The 18,442-nt window shown below is 44.1% G+C and overlaps 1 protein-coding gene across 2 annotated transcripts; it reads left to right on the top strand.

The window, feature by feature from the left end:
- The first annotated feature begins 8,501 nt into the window (after positions 1-8,501).
- amotl2a (angiomotin like 2a) lies at positions 8,502-16,654 on the top strand. 2 transcript variants are annotated; one of them, XM_084012225.1, is made up of 11 exons: positions 8,502-8,738; positions 9,340-10,122; positions 10,260-10,410; positions 10,956-11,100; positions 11,199-11,291; positions 12,755-13,050; positions 13,466-13,656; positions 13,754-13,855; positions 13,945-14,105; positions 14,442-14,603; positions 14,866-16,654. In XM_084012225.1, the coding sequence occupies exons 2-11, from the start codon at positions 9,395-9,397 to the stop codon at positions 14,940-14,942; spliced, it is 2,106 nt and encodes a 701-aa protein (XP_083868351.1). In that variant the 5' UTR covers positions 8,502-8,738; positions 9,340-9,394; the 3' UTR covers positions 14,943-16,654. The 2 variants fall into 2 exon arrangements, with proteins under 2 accessions (XP_083868351.1, XP_083868350.1); XM_084012224.1 differs by having other exon boundaries at positions 8,506-8,738; positions 10,257-10,410.
- Positions 16,655-18,442: the final 1,788 nt, after the last annotated feature.

Below are 18,442 nucleotides of genomic sequence, written 5' to 3'. Positions count from 1 at the left end.
GGATTGGTTTATTTAATGGGATGAGTCCCCCACCCCAACATATTTAATGTTATTAAATGTGGACAAAGAACAATAACAATATGCACTGGTGTGTTACCAGTGAAAATAAATACTCTGTTGGCGTCCAACAGTCTATTGCAGTCAATCATGAATAAGGTTTAGAATATATCCTCTGTGTTAACTTGCGTGTCCGTCCGGAAACACTTTCTCCAAACACCGCGGTGAAATGGCAGAAATCGGCCCCAGAAATCCAGAGAAACATCCGTAATTTTAGAAAGGAATGTCACATTCCTTTGCAGCTGACTGAGCCCAGTCTTCCAGAGTGCCTCCTATCAGGAAGTGCTGCACAATGGGAGCAAATTGCCAGAAACACAAAGTCAGACATTTGGGACAGAGGTGGGGGCAGACAGAGGAAACTGTGTCAGGCGCTGCTTTCAGACAATAACCTCTGCTACCACACCGAGATTCACCATCCTTCATCTTCATCACTTCATATGATTTACTCTGATCGCATCGAAGAGCACTTGTTATCCAGACGTAAACAAACAGGTCTCTGCACATTGATGAAAACCTTTATTGATACATGGATTAACTATGTATGTATGGTAAAAGGCACATTTCCCCAAAATAATATATAAATCTAAATTAATTAACACTTCTGTGTTGTGATCTGCTGCTCTAATCACAATAAATATTTGTTTTTATCACTGCTCTCTCTACTCTTGTCCATCTGTCATTTTTCTTTCAGCGCAATAGATGATAATGCTCGATTAGTGACCATCAGTTGTTCACTGTTGTTCAAGGTGAATTGTGGGTCAATTTTACTCCACTATAATACTTATATCAAAGTCATTTTGACACATCAGCTAGCGTTAGCAATGCTAGGCTTAGCAAAGGATCAATTGAGACATAAACTAATTTTATCTTTAAATTGATTTCATGTTTTTTTTCTAAATATTGGATTTTATTGCAGACTGGGACAAAAAAAAATAGAAAAACAGGAATTGCATTGTAAGAAAAGAGGATGTTGCCACAATGTATTTAAATCCTTTATTTATGCAGGAGAGAACTTATGATTCATGATTACTTTATTCAAAGTTGTTCACTAAAAAGGATGTTTCCTATCTGTGATGCCTAATAATATAAAAACAAGAATATTTGTTTGTTCGATGTAAGGTAAAGTGTTTCCAGTATGTTTTAGTGTCATTTTTACAGTTTTAAGCACATTTTGATGACTAGCAGTATAATATTGTGAATCACAATTATTTATTGGCCAGGATAATGGTGACATGAGGTTTTCCTATCGTCCCATGCCTGATGGCCTTCCCGTTTGGACATATTCAACGTGCTTTTAACTGCTCTGTGAACATATACATCTTGTCTGATCGTTCTTTGTCCTCATTGTCAATATCCTCCCCTTCCCTCGCTGTTTTAAATGGACACCCCGGTGCTTAACCCTTGCCTGCCGGTGTCAGGGCGGTGAGCTCCACCACCTGCTCTCTGTCTGCCACTGTTTCCAGGCTTGCAGCAGCAGAGGCCTCCGTCTGAGCCTGCTGGCTGATGAGCAGATTGAGGGCTGTGCACTCAGCGTGGCCCTAAGGAGACATCTTTATCTGGCCTGGAAGCGATGGCTTTACCCGGCCATCTGCTTCCACTGGGACTGCATTGTGACGGGGAGGGGGGCGGGCGTGCATGTGTGTAACCTGAGAGCCATTGTTCAGACTTGTTGTCACTGTCATTTCGGATCCAAAAATGACAGTGTGGATTAAAATGGCGAGGTTTCTTTTTGAGATGAGCAAACAGCGGCCGGCCTGTTAAACATTTGTTCACAGCTGCAAGTGATCTGCAGCTGATGTGACGTTAAATGGCTCTTCCACCTGCTCTCGGCATAGTGGCTTTAAGAATGTGAACCAATTGGGAAGATTCCACTTGAATAGGTCCTCTCAGAACGCAAAACAGGTGGTAGCTCTGGTTTTTACAGAATCTAACAACTTATACGAAGTCTCTCTCTTTGTGCTTTTTTAATTGTTGACTGTATGCTTGGTGCGCATTTTGTTTTGCACACACTGCATTCTTGTGGCAGAAGTCCATATGGTGGTGGTGGTGGTGGTGGGGGGGTGGGGCTGACAGGTGCATCTGCCTCTAAGCTGGAGGGCAAGAGAAAGTGCATGCTTTGCTTTGTTTCCACACAACATCTGCCCCTCAGCCTCAAGCCCTGTGATATTCAACTAAATACCATCCTTTCAACACCAAAAAAAGCTTTTATTTTGAAGGTTATTCTTCACCAGCGGTGACAACACAAGAAAGAACCTACAGTAAAGGCTGGCAGGCCTGTAATTGTGTTTATGCCACTTGTTGTTGCCTAAACCTTCATTCAGTTCGACTATTTTTCCAATAAACATTCGGCAGCATTCAAACAGACAGCTCCGGCAGTCAGAAGAATGCCCGTGTTATCTGTTGACACAAGGCCGTGTTGTGAGCTAAACACAAGTTGCTTGTTTCCCTCAAACGGCTAAATTGAGATTAACGCCTTTCAAAGCAACAGTGACAGTGAGGAATGCTCGGCCCTCAGCTGTTCTGAGTGTTTACACTGCTCTTATTTCATAATGGTGTCGTGAAAGGAGCGATGCGTCTTATCACGCGGATGTTTGGCTTGTCGTTTTTAGGAAGTGTATTATTACAACAGAACTCTCCGTTATACATTTACAAGTATACTCAACCCCAGTGTCGGTATAACACGCCCAGTTTTTCACAGCCTAAACTCTCACGTGTCTGTCCATTTTAATTTTGCTCCACAAACCAAAACCATCCTAACAAAAAGCCCAAAATGATCTTTGTAAATGTGAGTTATATTAACACGTCCTCAACTGTCTGCCTATATCAAGACCAAGTGTTATCTAAATGTAAACAAGCAGGTCTCTGCACAAATATTGATCAATAAATGTGTCATGTTTCAGGACATTTTGAGCACAGATAAAGATTTTTTGCAAACATGATGATTATATTTGGTATACAATGTATTATAATGCAATTTGAGAAAACAAAAGTCTATTCTGTGCTAATTAAATGAGTAAAACTGAGTTCAAATATCTTTTCAGTGTTCAAAATGGCCCATTTCTGCTAAGAATTTAGAATTTAGAATATCATGTCATATATAAAACAGCTAAATTATAAGTTATTGATGTTTTCTGGCGCTATAAAACGTGTATTTACATCACTTATCTTTATCAACAGTGTTTAAACCCCAATTCCACATGTGAATATCTTTGTAATGTGTTTGGTCTAATCATGGAGTTATTATTTGCATTTTACCCTCATTACTCAGTCACGTCGGCTCGTTTCAACAGAAACCCTTAAAGCCTCAGAGGCCGTCGGTAGACGTGACATGCGGGTACATGTATGTCCGAGTGGCTGTTAGGAGAGCATCTTAAACAGATTTGTTTAGGGAAATGAGACAGCAGGATGTTGGCGTAGCTGCAGAGATGACTATCACTGCGCCAGTTGCTCTTTGAACTCTGGCTAAAGCAAATGGACAGCAGCCTCTGGGTGACACCGCACATATCGGATTAGATACATCAGTACAACGTTTTTTTAACTCAGGAGAATAGTTATTTGCAAATACATAATGTATTTGTATATATTGTAAAAAAAATGTTACTGTCCTATTGTTTCCCATTGTTTCCCGAATAAACGTGTATTATTATTATTACTTTTAATATTATTATAATTAATAATAATAATAATAATAAACAATTCAAATGTCCTTATATCCACGTCCTATGGGGTGTTAAACCATGAATTAGTCATACCCTGCTAGTAAATACTGAATGGGGACGTGAAGATAAATGTAGATGAAATTTGCAGCACATAGGATCAGATGGAGTCATACTCAAATTAAATGGCTCCATCATTTTATTAAATCCTTAACTTTCCACTGGTTTGTGGCTTGTCTTCCCCAAAACTGTTGAAAATGCTGCACATTAACGTCGACCTGAATCAAACCCTACAGTGAATCACAACCAGTTGGATGTTGTCGAGCTGCAGTGGGACAGAGTGGGACCAGTGAAGCAATGAGCCCGCGGGACAATCATGAAAATATGTGTCCTTGTCTTATCTGTAAACAGCTCGGGCCCACAGGCCGAGTCCTGTTTGGAGTTCCTCACTGGTTCACTGTGACTTGTTTACTTTTATAGTTAAGTGAGGAATCTCTTGTGTCACAAGGTGCGAGGGACCGCTTCTTGGCTGACTTGCAAGAAGTCAGACTCGTGTAAATGTTGTTCACCTCCAGTTGTCTCACATAAGTATGGCTGCTGACGTGTGTTGAGAATCAGTGAGAGGAAGAATCCTCTCGAGCTGCTTTCAGGAATGACATTCAATCCTGCCAATGATTCACTTTTTTAGATTTTATCACTGAAAAGAAAGTTCTCTGCTGAGTTTTTTTTTTTTTTTTTAAACGCCAGCAATCACAAATCAAGACGCATCAGAATGGGGTTGGCTCACTTTATTTCCATAAGTTATTCTATTGTCTGTGAAGAAATGTTGTGCTTATGATTTAGGACAGCAGTGTTATTCATTAGAGAAACCCCCCCGTTAAAGAGAAAACGTGAGCTTGCCTCCTGTCGTCCCCAGTAAAGCAGCAGACTGGAGGCTCGCTCAGACCCCATGGACATGGTAATGTGAGGAATGCGGCCATTTCCTCCTTTGCAGGAAAACAAAAGGAGCTGCTGGAGCGCCTAGCTTGTCCCACCTCACATAACAAGGCTGCCGCTCCCAGATCACAGTCTGCATTGTGTTAACCCAGTCAGCCTATAGGCCGCGCCATTAACAGGTTCGAATAGCTGATCCTAAATGTCAGGAGAAACGTCTGTTTGATAAAGCTGAAATGTGCCAACGTTGCCGCAAACATGGTGTAAAATGTGCTTTTTGAGTCGTTGAATCGTTCTTCCCTTGGGGATGTAAATCCAAAACCACGCCGGTAATCGTACCTGCCTCCCCGGAGACTCTGTCACCTCTGTCAAACAACTCAGCAGAGAGACGCTCAGGATGAAAACATCAAATACTCCTAACGTTTGCTTTTCTGTCTCGGGAAAGTACGGGATTCAAGATTCAAAGGGTTTATTATCATATGCACAGTAAGGAAACGTGTTTCCCTGTACACTGAAATTCTTTGTTTGCTGTCCACCGAATGCCAAACAACGTAACATCTATGTATAAAAATGGACAAATAGTACAAAAACAACAAACAAGTCATTTAAAAGGCAGCATGTGAGACATAAATAAAGCAATGCTCATCATTGCTACTGTGTATGGATTTAAGGCTCACTTATTTAATCAGGAATAGGAATTTGATAAAAAAAAGATGATCAGTTTCATGTCTGTGTATTGATTAGCTTAGCTTAAATACTGGGAGCATGGCTCTGTCCAAACGTTTCTCAAAAATCTGCTTGAGCTACGAAACATTTCACATTGTTAAAGTAGGTTACATATATGTAATGTTTTAATTCATGAGCCTTTCAGGTGACCTGATTTTTTTCTTTTAAACTTCCGTCAGAGCCCAGCTCGCTGTTTCCCCTGTTTCCGGTCTTTATGCGGGGCCAGAGGTCTGCACTGAGCCTCGCTGGGCAGGCAGGGTGTGGGGGAGCTGAGAGGGTGCGGAGGGATAAATGTGAGGCAAAGATCCTGCGTGAGTTGAAAAGGACGTGTGCATGCTAGTAAGCCAACCTGCATCTAACCATCCCTTAAGAGAAGATTGGTTTGTTCTGTTCTTCTTTTCATTTCTGATGTAAAATGATTAAGGACAGAACAGCAGGAAATTATTTTGACGTTTACGTAATCGTGTGGGTGGGATGGTGTTGGACAATGAAGCCGTGTACCAGCAAGTTAAGCACTGATTAATTTCACATGTATCTTCCCATTGGCAAGATGCAACACATGCAAACATGACACCTTGTAGTTTCTGTATTGTCTAGTCGACCTACCGATCGCCCGGCGTGAACACATCCTACGTATTTCTGAGTGCAAATGAAATGTGTGCGTCACGGTGCCCTCAGTGTAGCTCCTCTCTCTGTGGCTGGAGAGGACACAGTTCTACAGAAATGCTGTGAGATCAGGGCTGACGTGTGATCAGCGTGGTCTGTTGTTACTGATACCTCCTCCTAGTTTCATAGTAGAAATAAGTGGGATGAAGTCATGTTTTTCTTCCATTATTAAATCTTTAAAGTCATAGTTTGGCATTTTGGGAAATCGCCGTCTTGCCGAGAGTGAGATGTGTTAATACTTTGTACAAAAGCCTTTGTTGGTAATGACAACAAGACGCCTCCTGTATGGAGAAACTAGTCGCATTGATCTGGTGTGATTTTGGCCCATTCTTCCACACAAACAGTCTTCAAATCTTGAAGGTTCTGTGGGCCTCTTCTATGAATCTTGATCTTCTATGAATCTTGATCTCCACAACCCCTCCCCCCTGCTCTGTGTGTGTTTTTCTGGTCTTTATGCTACGTCATCGCACTCTCGGAGCATTTCTCTGACCGTCTAATAAAATGACTTGGATGGGTTTACGTTGTAGTTACTTAAAGGCCCGGTGTGTCTCAAACACACAGAAGCCTTGTGCTACACTAGCAGACATGTGGCGTAACAAAGAGACACTATTTGACGCCCTGGGTATGAGAGCGGGTTTTCTCACGCCGTTACAAGACTCCATGAAGCGACTGCTCCCAGACGAGTAATAACTTAACCCTCCGTTAATCCACAACGTGTAGTTTTGCATGAATGAATCGATAAGAATGTACGGGTTTATTTCCTCATTGGGCAAAGCCGTGTACCGTCTGTGTGCTCAGCTGAGATAAGATAACCGTCCCTCTGTGAGAGGCCGTCCTCACTGAACTTGTTGAAAAGGGAATAAGCATCCAAAATGTCAAACTAACCTTTTAGCAACATTACAACGTCGTAGTGAATCGGTGCGTAGTGTGGTGTGTTACAAACCTCCTGCTTATCTTGTCAGCCCTCATGAATCGTGAAAAATGTGAACACCTGTAGTTTCTTATCAGTTGTGGAGGTAATCAGCATTCTTTAGCGACTGTTTGACTTCAACTGCCATGCAAATCGGCAGGTGGACGTCTGCCTGCCGGTGTTTGAGATAAAGCGACCTGCAGGTTTTTTCTTTTCCTGCTGACAGACCGCGCCACCTCAACAAGAGGGGACTTGTTTACACCCAACAACCTCCGCCACGGCGAGGGTGATCCCTTTTCACGGCTGCAATCAATGACATTGCTATCCAATAATACCACCCAACCCCCACAGCCAGCTGATCCCAGGCCCTCTGTCCACATCTACATGTGTGTGAGTGTGAATGAAGCCGGGGCTAGTGGTGGAGGGCAGAACAGCAGATGGCAGGGCTGCCCCCAGTCATGTCTGCTTTTTGGGGGAGAACAATGCATCTCTCAGAGCTCTTATTAAAGGAGGGGGGAGGGGATTTCAGTCCACGGACAGCTGGCAGGCAGCGTGCCTTGCACCCGCCCCTCTCCCTCCGTGTCCACACACAGACACACACTCTGCAATTAACTGGCACGGGCCACGGCTTAAATATTTACCAGGCACCATGCAAACAAAAGGCTGCTCAAGAAATAATGATTAATCCATGTCTCTGTTATATGTCACTGCTTTTTTTTCATCACAGCCTCATAAGATCTCTTACCGAGTCCATAGTTTCTATCATGTACAGCAGGTGAAATCCACCGGGCAGGACGGTTCAATCAACACAAACTATAATGAGGGCTCAGTTCAATATCACGCATCTGTTCAATGTCATTTCCACTGACCATTCTCAGTCCATTATTAGAGGGGTTCATCTAGAATATTGATCGCAATCAGCAAATTTTAAAATCACGTAATCATTTAGTACATTTATCATGCAAAACATGTCAAACATTCTCTGTTTTCAGCTTCTCAAACGTGAGAATTGGCTTTTTTTCCTCTGTTTTCTCTCCAATGACTTTTGGTTTTGTTTGCCCAAAACAAGACATTTGAATACATGGCCGGGGCTTCTGGGAAGTTGAGCATTTACCGCCATTTTCTGACATTTTTCTTTAGACTAAAATATATATTTATCGATGAATAAATAATAAAATCCTTGCACTTTTCGCACCTTTTGTAATGGCATATTGAGACGTTGTGTATGCTTGTTTGTTTATGTGTGGAATTTCAAAATGTTAGGATCAGACTTCTCAATAAGTATTTTACTGCCCACTTTACAACACTGAGGTATGTTTTACTGCATTCTATTATCCTGTTTTTAATCTCCTGCAGTGTCACAATAACATGTTTCTCCTCCAACTGTAACTCAAACGGGGACTTAAAATTCCTCGACCAACAACAGCAACAACAAGCTCTTTTACATGATACAAGCAGCCAGCTGAGAAGGTGCTGCTGCTCTGAATCCAATTTTTGGCTCCCCCCTCCTCCCCCACCTCCCCCCTCCTCCCCCTCCTCCTCCTCCTCCCCTCTGCTTTTGATCCCACAGGGACTTGGAGCCTTTACATTCCAGTCATTCCAGCCGCAGCGAACAATCGGCCCTCAGTTATTTATTGGCGCAACGCTGCGCTGCGCTCAGTCTGCTGCTGCCGTCGGCCCGAGAGCACACGTACATGGAGGCAAGCGGAGCAACGCTGTTGAAGTGAGCGCGGAATAGTGAGAGATTACACCCCCGTTAACGTTCTGCTGGGTGGTGAAGCGAGATTTCGGTGAGTTTTACGCGTGTTTTTCCTAAATGTGTCTCCCGTGTTTGGACGACTCGAAGCGCGGATTTGATGCGTGTTTGTTGTGTGTTTGACTGCTGGATTCATTCTGCCACTTCTCCAGTTTTGTTTAAGTCCTGATGGATATAAAACGTGTATTTATTCAGGTTGTGCCTCCTGGATCCTTATTTCCACAAATAATTTAAAATAATCCCTCACAAAGAGTTTCTCGTGGATTTCACGCATGTTTTCTTTCTCATATTCAGAGAGCGTTTTACACATTTCAGCATGTTTCCTGTAGTTGTGTGCTAAACACCGTTGTAGTTCATGTATAATGTGTCTGATGTTCATCGTAACTGCATGAGTATACTTGTGTCTGGCTGGAAAGAAGTATGCCTTAAAGTGTGTGGGCAATAAAACTGGATCTGCACTGACATCACTGTCGGGGGTATTTCCAGCAGCAGCTCATGCACTTACAGCCAGACTCAGTGTGTAATAGAAGATGTTGGCTTCTGCTTGCGGCTCACGACTGAAATACTTACGATAGAGTTGGTTTTGATGATAACAATTGGATTTAGACCTGATCAATGTTATTATTTCCCTTCAGATTATTGAAGAGCACGAACTGCCACCCTTTCTTGCTCATTTACCCACGGACTGAAATGAGAACCGCTGAAGGCTCATCTGGAACGGTCCTGCACCGGCTCATCCAAGAGCAGCTGCGCTACGGCAATCTGACGGACACTCGCACGCTCCTGGCCATCCAGCAGCAGGCCCTTCGCGGAGGTAGCAGCAGCAGCGGCGGCGGCACCGGCAGTCCTCGCTCCTCTCTGGAGAGCCTGACTCAGGAGGAGGCCCCGTGCATCCAGATGTCCACGCGACAGGAGCCTCAGGGCCAGGAGCACCAGGGGGATTGCCTGCACTCCGAGAGCCAGGTGTGCCACCTGTACCAGCTCCATGGAGAGGAGCTGCCCACCTATGAGGAGGCCAAGGCCCACTCCCAGTACCTGATCTCCCAGAAGGGGCCTGCAGAGCAGGAAGAGCCCGGGGTGGACATAATGGGGAGTCGCGGTGAGGGACAGTGGGATTTGAAAAGGGAGCACGCTCGCTCCCTCAGTGAGAGGCTCATGCAGCTTTCTCTGGAGAGGAACGGACTCAGAGACAGTCTGGCTATGAGCTCTTCACACAGCTACCCACAGCTGTATCATAATATCACGCTCAACGCTGTGGCAGCCGACAGGCAAGGGGCCCAGCAGTACGTGGAGCAGCGTGGGCCTCCCCCGGACTATCCTCTGTTTGCCAGACTTCCTGGATACATGCTCAGCCACTCACAGGAGCATGGACAGTACTACAGAGACCCCCCTCCCCCCTTCTACTCACAGCATCACAGGTAAACACAACAGAGGAATCCTGATTTAGCCGGGCTGTCGGGTAGAAACGTTTCAGACAACTCTTCACTAGTATTCCCAAAGGCCTTGTGTGTTTCCGGCGGTGTTGTAATGAATTACTCGTGTCTCTCCTCAGCAGGTATATGTGTGCTCAGTCCCAGGTGGCTCACAGCAGCGTCCCAGCAGCCTCCAACAATAACTCAGCTCAGACGGATGCGTTGCTGCGGGAGAACGAGCAGCTCAGGAAGGAGCTGGAGGTCTACAGCGAGAAGGCCGCCAGGCTGCAGAAGGTGAGCTGTGCTGCACGCAGATGTTGGCTCATAGAGGGTGTGGAAATCGTAAAACAATCCTTTCCTTGCCAGTACATGTCAGGGTGATGAGCTGTCTGGCAGGGCAGCGCTATGCACAGCACAGAGAGATCCCAGTGGATGGTGAAGGCATCTCCCAGTGTTAATAATGGTTTTAAAGATGTGCTGTACCACTTAGGTGTTGGGAGTTTTCGCCTCCTTCCAGCCTCAGGAATGCCAACAACACATCCCACCTCCTTTTGTCTTTAAACATGCCGGAGTATTGTCATGAAAGGAGCTAAATACCTTTGACACCTGGGACTCACAAGTGTTCGCTCAGGAATGCTGATTCCTACTTTTCAGTTGCGCAAGTGTTAAAAAGACATTTGCCTGTAAGCAGTAAAAAACAAAGATAAAAGGGGTCCGCATTTGTAAAGATGACTAATTGGCCTAATTGGTATTAACAAGTGAAACATAGATCACAATTGAGACAACAAATGGAGACACTTCTACCGGAGACTCATCATCTTGTCACATGTTCTTCCCAGTTGGAGTTGGAGATTCAAAGGATATCTGAAGCCTATGAGACTCTGATGAAAGGCTCTGCCAAGCGGGAAGCTCTGGAGAAAACAATGAGGAATAAATTAGAGGCCGAGATTAAGAGGATGCATGACTTCAACAGAGACCTGAGAGGTATGTACCCCTTCATGTCTTGGTGAGCGCTCAGCCTGGTTTTAAACGCAACCCAGTATGTGTGTGTAACACGTCATGTTTTGTTTTGCTCTGGACAGATCAGCTTGAATCGGCCACCAGACAGCGTGCGGCCAAGGAGTCCGAGTGTTCAGACCGGAGACAGCAAGTCTTTGTTAAGCTGCTGGAGCAGAGTGAGTTTCTGTCTGCATCACTCTTTTATTCTCAATCTGCCTTCTCACAGCACGGCTCATGACAGAAAGCAGTAGGAACACTTGAGGATCTATTTTTATCCGATTTGACAAATAACACTGCAGCCCTGTGCAGGAACAAGGCATGGGACGGTATGAACATTTCATGTCAGGATTATCCTGGCCAAAGAACCACCAGGAGTTGATTTACTTTCAGATAAAAAGCGACTATTTGTATTGTGTCACAGATGAACATCCTCTTTAGTGAAAAACAATGATGCTAATAAATCATAAGGTCAGAGAAATACAGAAATTCCCTCCCTCAGAGGATCAGGGATTCAGTGAGGTGGTGTGTTATCGAGGCTGTGGCCCCACATGTCTGGACACAAATAGCGCTATCTCCAATGTTGGGACACTTTAATGCCAGCTATTTTTCATAGCTTTAGTAGCTGGGGCCTGGATTTTTTTTTTTTTTTGGCGTTTCAGGCTGAATGCCTTCCTCCATCCCCCCCTCCATGCTCAGTTTTGCATAACTGCTGACTTCCCTCCTCAAGGGGAACTAATAAGTCTGGGGCTCCAGGGCGTCCGAGCCTAACTCAAGATGACCTCTGGTCAGCTCGCTCTCCTTGTTTGGGCATTCCCAACCATCCTCAGGGTTTGTTTTTTTTGTTGCCAGATACCATTTTCGGTTGGATTAGTGAACGGTTATCTGACCTGTATGTTTTGCCTCCCGTCAACATATCTGACAGTAAAGAACTGTTCTGAAGCCGTAGTTACAGACAGTACCTTTCTGTCTGTTTTAAACCCATCTTGCGATTGCCTTGAGCCAGGGAACAGTTATCCCGAAACAACAGGAGCAAAGACACATTTAAATCACAATGGTGGGATGTGTCATCTGTGCATGTTTTTTTTTTTGTTATTTTTGTTACAAGGACCCCTTGAATTATATTTTGAGCTGCTTGTTTACTTCACGTCCCTAGATGAATTCCAGAGCTTTTCCCAGCACAAAGCTACGCCTGTGTGCGTAAGTGGATAAGAGGAAGTCTGCATTCCCTCCACAGGCATGCACTCGTTGTGTAATCAACCCCCTTTTTAAAGTGGCACAACATGGACTAGCTTTTAATTGGCAAATGCGATTATTTGAATGTTGATTGTGAGTTTAAAATACAGCAAAGTGGTCGTAACTCTGTCATTGATCGTCGTTGTAGAAGACATTTAGACAAGTGGTCTGTCGCGCCTTGATGGCTGTGTGCAAATGTCTCTTGTTGGGTCACATTCCATTCAAATGTAACTCACTGAGTTTACGCAGACGCTTGACTGACTCATCAGTAGCCGCTGAGTAGTGTTGATACTACGAGGCTGTAGCCAGGACAATAGTAGTCTGATAACCCAACGTTACATATTACAGGCGCTTGTGGTCCTCTTATCACCATTCACTTATTATTTTCTCCCCCTGTCTCCGTTAGATGAGGAGCAGCAGCGGGAGCGCGAACAGCTGGAGAGGCAGGTCCAGCACCTGCGCGTCTCCGGGGAGGAGTGCCAGCGGAGACGGGAGCTGCTCGAGCAGGCTCTGGTGTCGACGAAGACCCGCAACCGGCAGCTGGAGGAAGAGCTGCAGAGGAAGAGAGCCTACGTAGAGAAGGTGGAGCGGCTGCAGAGCGCGCTGGCTCAGCTGCAGGCCGCGTGCGAGAAGCGGGAGGCGCTCGAGCTGCGGCTGCGCACGCGACTGGAGTACGAGCTGAAGAACCTTCGGGCGCAACAGGTGAGAGGAGGAAGTCGTCACGTCAACATTGTGGCATCTGTGTGCGTTGAGAAGATGATCTCAGTATGCTAAATATGAAGCTAGAGCCGGGTGTTGCTTAGCTTAGCTTAGCTTAGCATAAGCAGGCGAAACAGCTAGCATGGTTTCATTCACAACAAAACGGCAACGTACACCACTGCTAAAGGTCACTGATTTAATGTTTGTCTAATCCATACAAAAACGGAGGTGCTAGGTGGAGAGAGCCAGACTAGTAGTTACTTTGAGTTATAATGCTAAGCTAACCAACTGCTTCCACGAAGCCTCAGATTCGCAGACATGGGAGTTGTATCAATCTTCTCACCTGACTGTCACCAGATAAGCAAATAAGCATGTTAACCAAAATGTCAAACTTAAAAATGGTTGTCTATTATCGCAGTCTCAGAAACGGGCGGCTGACCCCACGGCTTCAGACCTCAGCTCCTCCACGTTGCAGCAGCAGCTGAGGGAGAAGGAGGAGCGTGTTCTGGCCCTGGAGGCAGACATCACCAAGTGGGAGCAGAAGTACCTGGAGGAGAGCACCATGAGGCAGTTTGCAATGGATGCAGCTGCCACTGCTGCAGCGCAGAGGTACGACAGAAAATACAAAGAAAAAAGCTCAAAACATCTTTAATGATCACAGTTTTATTGAAGTTTCTCAACAGTCCACAACTTTTTTTTTTTGTAGGGATACAACGATCATCAATCATTCACCTCGGCATTCACCAAACAGCAGTTTTAATGATGACCTGCCTTTGTCGAGTCACAGACATCAGGAGATGGAGAACAGGTACACACATTTCCACATACCTGTTAGATTATGCCTGCTTCTCTTTGTCCGTGTTTGTGATCTAATGGTGTCTTTCGTGACGTGTGTAGGATTCGTGCGCTTCATGCTCAGCTCCTGGAGAAGGACGCCGTGATCAAAGTCATCCAGCAGCGCTCCAGATGGGAGCACGGCAAGCTGGAGAAACAGGGGCTTCGTCTGGCCCGGTCCGTCCCCTCTATCAACACTGCCACCAGCAGCACAGAGACTAAAGGTGAGGACAAGATGTTTTTACCCTCATGCTTCAAGCAACACAGAGGAATTTTGAATCTAATGACACGTGTTATTAAGTGACAACTGGCAGGCTGGTCAGTGCCGCCAGACAGAATGTGCACTTCCTAAAAAAAAGTTTTGACTAGGAGACAACCCTTTTGGGTCGCCTCAAATGGACAAGATGTTTTTAAACTGGAATGCATATCATCTCTCGCTCCAGAATAGCCCCCTCCAGAATAGTCATGGGAAGAACTCCGCAGGGCAGATGTTCAGGAGTGTGTAAATGTGGATGCAGGCAGCTAATTGGGCAGCCTCCTCTCTTTGTCTGCGTTTGTAGGAAAGAGCCTCTCAGATGACCAGACAGGTGCAGCTGCGCTGCGGCCACAGGCCCCGAGACGAGACATGAGCACCCAAAGTGACGAGGCCCCGCAGGAGCCTGAGCTTACAGCAGAGCCTGCAAAGCTAAAGACGTCTGTGGTGATCTCACCAGCTCCCACTGGTGGGTTTAATGTTTTTGTTAAGCATTCGACACCCAATCTTCACCACACAAACTACTGTTCATTTTAGCATGCAGCACTTTGATCTTAATTCTATTTGGCCACTATTTTAAAGTGTAACCAGACCCTGGATGTACTGTTGACATGGAAAACTTAAATTAAACAAGGCTGCGTGCAGCTTAGCAAATAGCCAGCATTGCAGTTGTCCTTGCCTTAGCATACCAGGGTTCTTTTTGTAATCTGCTAATTTTATCCCCATTGTAGACGCCTCGGAGGAGCCGCTCAAGACATTCAAGAGCATCAACAGCTCAGATGCAGAGATGGTTGAAATCCTCATTTGAGTGCTCACTCCAGCCAATGATGAGAGACTTCTCAGCGAGATGTTGGAGGCCATCGCCTATGTCTGACCGCAAGTAAAGACAGTCCGATCGTCCGACCTGAGCAGAGCCGTCTGCCTCCGTCAAACGTGCAGAGTCCAGAATGCGTCGGAGTTTGGAGAGGAGAGCGGAGCTTTCCCTCCACTGCACGATTCACAAACACTGGCATTTGCCTCAAGAGTCAGAATTCTCCAAGGTACCTGGACAGTATTCTGCACTGTGATAGGAACTTTTCTTGTGCATGTTACTATTTAGTTATATATTGTATTTATATTTGTAAATGCTGCTCATTTGAGTTTTAAGTTTGAGAGGTGAGAAGGGTCACTCGCCTTGCTCTGCTCCGTTTAAATTATATCCAGTTATACTCTCTGGATTAATGGCACAGCCCTTCTATGTTTTGTTCGGTTTATTTTGAAGTTCCAGTAGCATCCCTATTACCATGCCCCCTACCGTAATGAGAATATTTCTGTTTGAGCATCCTCCTATGTTTTAATGCCATGTTTGGGGATTATTCTGTTTAACAGAACAACTGAAACCAAAATTAACTTCTTTAAAATACATTCGGGGGCCGTGCTCGGAGCTCAGAAGAAGATTTGCCTGTGGAGCGCCTGCTCATTTCTCTCTCAAAAAAGCCTGCGAGGATTGTTTCGCAGGGGTCTAATTTTCCAGATCCCGGGTTAATGTTCGGGGGCCTCAGACGGCGACTGCCCAGCATTTCGCTCGCCTCCACTGACACGCTGGAGCTAATCTTCTCACATTCCCTCGCTGAGGGAATGCTCCCGTTAAAGAAAAAGGCTATCTAAAGTCTGACCCCTCGCCCTTGTTAAAATGGCACGCATTCTCCACATGATTCTCTTTCTCAGGCTGGTTATTTCTTCTGAGTCGCGGTAGCTGGTTCTACCACAAGCATAGAAATGGTCAACTATAATTGGCCTGCATTTGCTCCTCTATTTGTTGTCCCCATCACTGTGTTATATTCAGCTGTGTTTTCGCCACTGCTCAAGTATCTCACATTTCTGTGTCGACTATACCCTTACCATGGAATCTTCTATTTATTTCTCCCTGCATAGTGTCACATCACTGAACACTGCTGAATGTAGACTCTTGTTTTCCAGGACTGTGTCCCTTTTATATTTAACTGGAATGTGCCACAACTCATCTTTCGAGGGGAATCCCGCTAAGCTAATATATTATCCTACTGTTTTTTGATTTGCTGAATTGTCAGGTACCATCTTGACAACATCTTCAATGGGAGTATTGTTTGAAGTCCCACAAATAGCATGTGAAACGTCACATTGGACTGGTATTCCTCCTTCCCAAGCTTTTTCATCCTATTTCCTGTCACAATGCGTTTGCTGGTCAATGCAGTGTGTCCGTAGAGTTAATGCACATCACTTTTTTTTTGGAATGTGTTTACATGAATGGCTATTTGAAGTGAGATAAGTTAATATATTTTGTAGTTGTTTTTTTTTTTTTTTTGGTGCCAAAGATGTACTCTACTTTTAAGTTATAACCGATGACAAATACAAAAGGTCCAGTTAAGGTGCCTTGCTTCAGCTGGTTGACCCATTTTGATGTTGCTGTGAACTTTTGTAAAGGAAACATTCTTATGTATGCCATAACATTTCACTATTATAGATTAAAATTCTTAATATATGTCTGATAAAATGCTTTCTGTTTTAATCTGTTGCTCTGGTTTAATACAGTATGCATTGGATTGATTGATCGATTGATGTAACATTTAAAGACTCGCTTATTCAATACAAAAGTTCAGCTTTGGCCCTCAGACGAGCTAAAACACAATATTAATTTCTTAAATTCTTTAATTTAAGAATATATCGACTTTACAGCAGATTTCAGTTAAAACAAATGTCATTTAACTCTCGTCACATCACCTCAGAGTAAAGAGAAAGCTAAGCTAGCTAAGCAACATCCTGAAAACACAAATAAAATGTTAAATATAACCTCAGATTTGAGGAAATTCTAGGTTACTTTAGGATATTACCAGGGTAAGACGGAGCTAAAACATGTCGACGAGTAAGAACATCGGTGAACTAACTCAATAACATTAGCTACGCTGCATGAGAAAGTTAGCTAATGCTAACATTAGCAACTATTGTTACTGGTCATATCGGACCAAGTAGGTTGTAAAAAGTAAGTACCAAAAGTCCTGAGTGTATTCAATAAAGCAATTGTTTAATTTTTAAGAGATTTCCCCTCAGACCATCAAAATCCCACCCAGTGAGATTGAGTGGTGGCTCTTAAATGTATCTCCTTCTTGTTAAACGTGGAGGTTGTGGTTAGCTTGATTCATGACGGTCACAATGGATTCCAATGGTGACAGTATTTTACAGATGACATCGTGTATCAAAGTTTCCTCAGACAGTCCTTCAACCACTCCTGGGGAACATCTCACTGCTTCAGTATGTTCCACACTGTAATTTCACCAGAATATGACTAAGTATGCTACTTCTGTAGATTCCTCGTAGAAACCTCGTTTCTGTTTCACAGGCAGCTGTTTGTAGCCAAACCCACCGCCCAGCACCAAACAGCAGACAAGTTAGTGACTAACCAGGAACATTTAGCAGCTATAGTGTGGGCGGCTTTGGCTCAGAGGTAAAGCGAGGCGTCTTCCAATCGGTGGTTTGATTCCCAGCTCCTCCAGTCTGCATGCCGATAATGGGCTAGATGATGGACCCCAAAGCCTCTACCATCAGTGTATCAATGTGTGTGAATGGCTAAATGTAGACTGAATGTAGCGCCTTGACTAGTTGTAAAAACTAGAAAAGAATATAGAAATAGATAGATAATAATAAGTGACAGATATTTCCCTTATGAATTGGTGGAGACCAAAGACAGAGTATATGGTCACGGAACATATTTGCCAGGTGGCTTAGAATGTAGCGCGATATGGAGCTACAGAAGAAAGTGGCTCCACACACACCTGATTGCTAATAGTCGCAGATAGATTGATGGACGGATGTCTTGATTTTGTTTTATGGGAAGAAAAGCTTATTGAATATTGTTTTATTTGTATAAATGTATACATACAGTATAATAATATGAAGAAATTGATTTTGATTTTCATATATTGGTAGATTCACAGTATGACTGGGTATGTGGTCTAAATGGGTTTAAAAAAATGTCATCTCAACTTAATGTGCAATTGCAAGCACATCCATTAGTGATGCATCATGATTCCTCCATGAAGATGAGACCTTCATGACATTTGACACAAAGTATTCCTCTTAGTCTGTTTTCTATTATGCATCAAGCAAACAATTAGTGTTGGGCTGAGTATTACTTTGTGTCGGTCAAGTCTTGAGCAAATTAAGCAATACTGAATTGCAGCCCGTCTCATCTTAAACACAAAATCTAGTTTCACATTATTCAAACCTCTGATTCACAACGGTTCTCCTGACTGTGATGAAGCGTAAATTCTGAGTAAATGGTTATGTAAGCCT

Source organism: Eutrigla gurnardus, assembly GCF_963514095.1.
Source record: "Eutrigla gurnardus genome assembly, chromosome: 6".
Taxonomy (NCBI): Eukaryota; Metazoa; Chordata; class Actinopteri; order Perciformes; family Triglidae; genus Eutrigla; species Eutrigla gurnardus.
This window is presented reverse-complemented; position numbering and strand designations above follow the sequence as displayed.